The sequence below is a fragment of the Citrus clementina genome, unplaced genomic scaffold, assembly GCF_000493195.1.
Source record: "Citrus clementina cultivar Clemenules unplaced genomic scaffold, Citrus_clementina_v1.0 scaffold_4, whole genome shotgun sequence".
Classification (NCBI taxonomy): domain Eukaryota; kingdom Viridiplantae; phylum Streptophyta; class Magnoliopsida; order Sapindales; family Rutaceae; genus Citrus; species Citrus x clementina.
Genome location: NW_006262274.1, coordinates 7,728,382 through 7,734,923, shown reverse-complemented (window position 1 = coordinate 7,734,923; position 6,542 = coordinate 7,728,382). Strand labels below are relative to the sequence as shown.

Sequence of the window (6,542 nt, the reverse complement as noted above, 5' to 3'; positions counted from 1 at the left end):
TGTTAAGAAATAATAATAATAATAATAATAATAATAATAATAATAATAATAATAATAATAATAATAATAATAATTAGAGAATATTGTAATGAACTGGTTTACTTTAGATTTTTTATTTTTTATGTTTGATTTATGTTGTGAAATTTTTATTTACAAATTTATAATGTTGTTGTATGTTATTTATGTCTAATTGATGTCGAATTTTTTATTGTTGAATTATAATTAAATTTTATTTGATATTATTAGGTAAATTGTTGAATTTAAAATTATATTTAAATTTATTATTATGTAAATATGGATATCTAAGAAATATGCTCACAATCTATACAGATATTAACCGCATTCAGATCCACATATTTTTTTACAGATTCAGATCTAAATGTACCTATATCCGAATCGGATCTAGAATTTGGCATCCTTACTCAAACTAATCCTATCCAATATTTGTAAATATTTACCTGTAATGTAGTCTTGCAATTGTTATATGTTTCTATTGACTGTAGTTTTGTTTTAATTAAAGGAATAAAAAGAAATACAAATTTACGTACACAAAATATGACATAATAAATTATTATCTTATCCACGCGGTTTAATATCTCCCGTGCGTTGTGCTCTGCACATCATTGTACCTGGAACAAGAAAAGCATAACACAAGGCAAAACCAAAAAACTTTTCGCGGAAAGCGAAAAATTTGTCCGCGTTTTCGACTATAAAACCAGCAAAAACCCCCTCATCTTCCTCCATTGACTCTGTTTCCAGTTCCCACTTCAAAAACAAAACCCCCAAAAAAAAAGTTTTTGTTATTCAAACTCAAATTTATTTCATCAATCAATTAAAATGGAGGGTGGTGGTACCGTGACATGCGGGTCGTGGATCAAGCGACCCGAGAACGTGAATTTGGTTGTGTTGGGCAAGTCCAGCCAGGCCAGTTCATCCCCCTCAGTGCTTGAAATTTTCTCCTTTGATCCCAAAACAACCTCTGTCTACACTTCCCCTTTGGTAAAAATATTCTTTTTTGAAAAAAAAAGCGAAAAAGATTTCGTTTTGAATTGATTTTTGATGTTTCGTTGACTTTTCTGATGTGGGTTTGTTTTGTTTTTGGCTTTTTTTTTTTTTGAAGGTTACTTATGTGTTTGATGAAAGCGAAGGCGATCCCATGACAATTGCTGTGAACCCGAGTGGTGATGACTTTGTTTGCTCTACAACTAATGGTGGCTGCAAGTGAGTTTATTAGCTTTTAGTTTGTTTGATTCATTACTCTGTAATTTGATTGTAAAGAGTTGTGTTTTTGGTCAGTTTTTAGTTTAAATTTATAATCTTCAACTGAAAAGTGGGGATTGCTTGTAAGCTTAAAATTTTATTCTTAAGTTAGGGAGAAAGGCACCAAGTTTTAATTTTGAAACAGTTTGCTAATAATGCCCACTCACTTTGACATCTAGTGATTTCGTTCCTTAATAGTCGTATATTAAAAGCCACACCACCTTAACTTCAAACATACCCTTGATCCAATGGATCAAACAATGGTGTTAGTTGAAGTCAATAAAGAAAAGTTTGATATTGCGAAGTCAATGATTATAATGTTGGATTGGAATGGGCGGACTGTTGAGAATTGGTGTTCTGTTCTAAGTTGAAATAAACTGTGTCTTATTTATAACTTCTGCTTGCACTTTGGCTTTTGTGATAATATGTGGTCTCTGCATCCTAAGTTGTGTTATCTTATTTTTGAAAGTAAGTGGTGAGATAGATGGTGGAGCCTAATTGAGTTGAGAGAAGCTGTTTCTTTAAACGCTTGGAAACTGCTTGTTTGTTTTAACTGAATTTATTGCAAAAAATGTTTCCTATTTAAATTGTCTTTTGTTTTAGTTGGTTGATATGGCTCTGTATTACTGATGTTTTAGTCTGAGTTGTTTTCAGCCTGTAAATGGATTTAAGACTAGATGAATCTTTTATCCCTTGAGTTGATCTTTCTCAAGTGTTTTCGTTTGTAGACTGATTTTAGCCAAACATTTTCAAGAGGTTTACTTCAATTAGTTTAGTCTTCAGAGTAGGTATTACTTTACAAAGTGAAATTATACAGCTAGTCAGGCTAGCAAAACTATCAGCTTAAGAGGTTGTAATGTAGACTGATTTATTCCCATGATGTGCAGATTGTTTGAGGTATATGGTGGAGCAACAGATATAAATTTACTGGCCAAGAAAATGCCTCCTCTTCAAGACGCTGGCCCACAAAAATGCCTATCCTTCAGTGTGGATGGATCTAGATTTGCTGCTGGTGGAGTGGTAAGCAATGCTTTATAATTTGATCTGTTGTTATATCCACTGTTTCAATGGTGTGAAAATATCCCAGAATTTAATATATTACAACATTCTATTGATTACTGCATTTTTTATATGACAAGCATGCATGTCTGACATCTTTCTAACCAATGGTAGGATGGACATCTCAGAATAATGCATTGGCCAAGCCTGCGCATCATTTTAGATGAACCAAAAGCACACAAGTCTGTGTTGGATATGGACTTTAGGTAAGCATCAAACTAATTCGTTTGTGTGTCATCAGAAATATGTCATGACATTTCTAATGTTAACCTCTATGTACTAGGGGCGGGGTTTGTGGAGAGATGATTTAATTACCAGTCATGCCATGCTTAAATGAAAACCAACAATAATAATAAACACAAATATATGTATAAGTACTAAATTTTATGGTAAATGCAATAATATAGGCACCTTTTAATAAAATTGTACAGGAGTTTGACACTTCCATAACTGGGTGCTGAAACTTTTGGTTATGTTTATCTGATAGCCTAGATTCAGAGTTTTTGGCTACAACTTCTACTGATGGTTCTGCTAGAATATGGAAAACAGAAGATGGTGTTGCTTGGACTTTCTTAACTCGCAACTCGGTATGATTTATCTATCTATGGTATTGGAATATTTGCTAGAAGTTTGCCTTACATGGAAAAAACTTTTAACATTTTTTTTTTTTGGTGTGTTTGGGGGGGGGGGGGGGGGACCATGCAGGATGAGAAGATTGAGTTATGCAGATTCTCCAAGGATGGGACAAAACCATTTTTGTTTTGCACAGTTCAAAGAGGTATATTCTCCCTCTTGTTTGATGTACAACATTTTACTGAGCTATTGTTAGATTATAATTTAATCTGAATTAATATCAATGAAACAGGTGATAAAGCTCTCCTTGCGGTTTATGATATCAGTACATGGAACAAAATTGGCCATAAGAGGCTGCTTAGAAAGCCTGCATCTGTATTGTCTATCAGCTTGGATGGGAAGTATCTTGCTATGTAAGCTCACGATGATACTGTTTAAAAATTTGTTGTCAGTATGTGGGCGTGTGTTACTATTTTTCTAGAAAATATGAACTCAGTGTCTGATGTATTTTTTTGAAATGCTTAAATTGCTGTGATTCTTATCAATGTTTTGAGCCAAAATTTGTCATTGAGCTAATATACAACTCTGTAGCCATTTGGCGGTGTTTATGTGTTTCGCTTTCATTTTCACTTGTGACTTTGTTTTAACTGACGTTTGATTTTTTTATTTATTGTAGGGGAAGCAAAGATGGGGACATCTGTGTTGTCGATGTGAAAAAAATGGAAATCAATCATTGGAGTAAGAGGCTACACCTGGGTACCTCCATTGCATTAGTTGAGTTCTGTCCCACCCAAAGGTAAGATTCAAATGGTAACACAGATATATGTCATACATAATGATCAACACATAGGAATGCCTTGCCTTTTTGTTTGATCAACAACTTTAAGGGCTGCCAAAGAATTAAAATATTCTTTTATTCTTTAAAAAATCTGTTTGGTAATTCCAGAAATTATGCGACAATCATCCCGTATTGACCTTAATAATTTATAAGTGGTTGGGTTGTGGTGAGACCCTTGGACCTTTTGATTCAACTGGGAGGTCAGGAGTTCAAATTTCAAAGCCACTTTGGGTCACTAATCTGGCATATTTACATCTCATGAGTATTCCAATTGACAAGGTTGTAGGAACCGAAAATAGTCTCTAATGCAGGAATCTTTGAACATAAAAGGTTCGAAGGATTTTTACGTACCATAAAAAGAAGTTGACTGCATTCTTATATTGTATTAGAGCTCTTCTACTGAAATTGAACATTTGATGTAGCTTTATAAGTCATTTGCAACCAATTTTTTTCTTCACAGTTCCTCTATTTTAGTTCTTACGTATTAATTCTTCCTCTCATCGTGTGGTGCTTTTTCACAGGGTGGTGCTTACCGCTTCTAAAGAGTGGGGAGCTATGATCACCAAGCTAACTGTTCCGGCAGATTGGAAAGGTCTTTCTTTGTCTCTCTCTCACTCTCACTCTCAAAATTCAGTGTCCTAACCATTTTCTTTTTTGACTTTGTGCAGAGTGGCAGATTTACTCGTTGCTTTTAGCTCTATTTCTGGCATCGGCTGTTGTATTTTACATTTTCTTCGAGAACTCCGATTCATTTTGGAATTTTCCTGTTGCAAGAAATCAACATGGAGGACCAAAGATTGAATCCATTCTAAGAGATCCGCAGTCGTCGGATGATCAAAATATGTGGAATGCATTTGATCCATTGGATATGTGATCAAACTATGTGGAATGCATTTGAACCATTGGATACTTGAGCACTTGTTAGATTCAATCACCAGAAAGTTATGAAGTCATAAATGAAAATAATTTTTACTATCATCAATGTGCCTTTACATTTAGATTGTAGTCACTAGTCAGTAGCGCATTGTATCATGCAACTTATCATAATTTTTTTTTTTTAGGAAAATGTGGCTTAACATGGGCTGCCATCCTTACTTCGATCTCCATTGTATTGAATTCTTTAATGCACGTACTTTCTCTTTCTATTTATTATCTTGCTGACAAATCACAAGTTTGTAAAATTAACATTGCTTTTGTAATATTAGAGAATGTACAATTAGATTGCTCTATTGCTTATTTATTTAAGATCCTATTTTTGAGTCATTTTTGTAAATTTTGTGAGGAAAATAGAAATTGCTCCGGTATTTAGCTAATTATAAAAGGAGGACGACACTTTAGTCCCTTTTAGAAATTGTTTTTATCAGTTAGGTTTTTAATACCTTATGTGATTCCTAGTGTTCAAGTAGTTATACAAAAAAGGGTTGATTACCTCTTGAAGATGTGTTTCAACAAATTTAAAAAAGGTGATACATATTTTAAAAATACTCGAGTGAGTGACCAACCATTAATTTTGCCATTAACTTTAATGTAAACAGTAAATTAATTACAAAATAATATTTTTGTCCCCGAAATTAATTATAAAGTGATGTTTATCTCCTTATAATAGCTACAAAATAATATTTCTATCCCTACAATTAGTTACAAAATATGTTTTTACCCATACTCAATTCTTTTTATTTTTTAAACAGAAAAAATTATAAAAAAAAATCATTTAGGTGTATTTAGCGGATTGTTTTTTTTTTGTTAAATCAAACAAATCTTTTAAAAAAATTTCTTGTTGAATCCAATTTTGCCGTTAATTTAATAAGAAAATTTTGTTTGATTCAACAAGAAAATTAAAAAAAAAAATTGCATGATTTTAACCCAAAAAAAAGCTCGGTAACTACACTTAGGACGTAATTTTTTTATAATTTTTCTATTTTAGGAAAAAAAAAAAAATTTTGATTTAGGGGCAAAAACATATTTGAAACTAATTGTAGGGATAAAAAATGTCATTTTTGTAGCTATTATAGGGGCATAAAAAATGTCATTTTTATAAATTAATTATAGGGGAAAAAATGTTATTTTATGATTAAATTTACTGTTTATGTTAAAGTTTAATGACAAAGTTAACGGTTTGTCACCTGATCGAGTATTGTTAAAACATATGTCACTTTTTTAAAATTTGTCGAAACATATGTCATTCAAAGATAATTAACCCTACAAAAAAAAAAAAAAACACGTTGTTGAAGAGTAAACATCACATATTACCAAATCAATAAAGTTATATTTACTTAGTTGACATACTTAGTTTGTATTTTAATTGATGCAATAAACGATGTGTCACTATCTAATTTGTTCAAGTGATAGATTAAAATTCAAATTAGATATTCCAACTAAATAAAGCATCGCATCCCTCTTTACAAAAATATCTCAACCGAAACTTTTCTTACTTTAGTTATCAAAATACAGCATTTTGGATAATAATAATCGAAGTATGCAATTGCGGTGTATTAGGGTTAGATTGTATGTCACCTAGTGTTTGACTGTCTGTCTACTATCAGTTAACGGTCCCTTTAACGGCGAGACCATAATTAGCCTGACATTATACTTTGGAGGCATTATCATCCAAAATGATCTCTTTTGGTTATAAAATTAAGGGGGGGAAAATTAATTTAGGTCATCTTTGTTAATTAATCCAATTTTCGTGTAGAATGCTTACTTGTTCTTCATTTTAGACTACTCAAATTAAAACTACGACAGTAACAAAATACAAAAGTTCGGGACTTTTAAAACAAAGAAAAGAATACAAAAAAAAAAAAAAAAATTCTGG

At 31.9% G+C, this 6,542-nt stretch overlaps 1 protein-coding gene across 1 annotated transcript; it reads left to right on the top strand.

Annotated features, from left to right (window-relative positions):
• Positions 1-597: 597 nt before the first annotated feature.
• LOC18045581 (SEC12-like protein 1) lies at positions 598-4,712 on the top strand. The gene is made up of 10 exons (XM_006436519.2): positions 598-999; positions 1,121-1,221; positions 2,148-2,280; positions 2,434-2,525; positions 2,807-2,906; positions 3,025-3,097; positions 3,185-3,305; positions 3,569-3,688; positions 4,252-4,322; positions 4,399-4,712. Exons 1-10 carry the CDS (start codon positions 838-840, stop codon positions 4,602-4,604), a joined length of 1,179 nt encoding a protein of 392 aa, XP_006436582.1. The 5' UTR covers positions 598-837; the 3' UTR covers positions 4,605-4,712.
• The last annotated feature ends 1,830 nt before the right edge of the window (positions 4,713-6,542 follow it).

What these genes read in the sequence shown, in the direction of transcription:
- LOC18045581 (XM_006436519.2), top strand. Translation starts at nt 838, where the DNA reads ATGGAGGGTGGTGGTACCGTGACATGCGGGTCGTGGATCAAGCGACCC. An exon ending in GATTTGCTGCTGGTGGAGTG is followed by an intron (nt 2,281 to 2,433) that starts GTAAGCAATGCT and finishes AACCAATGGTAG; the next exon opens with GATGGACATCTCAGAATAAT. An exon ending in TGTTCCGGCAGATTGGAAAG is followed by an intron (nt 4,323 to 4,398) that starts GTCTTTCTTTGT and finishes GACTTTGTGCAG; the next exon opens with AGTGGCAGATTTACTCGTTG.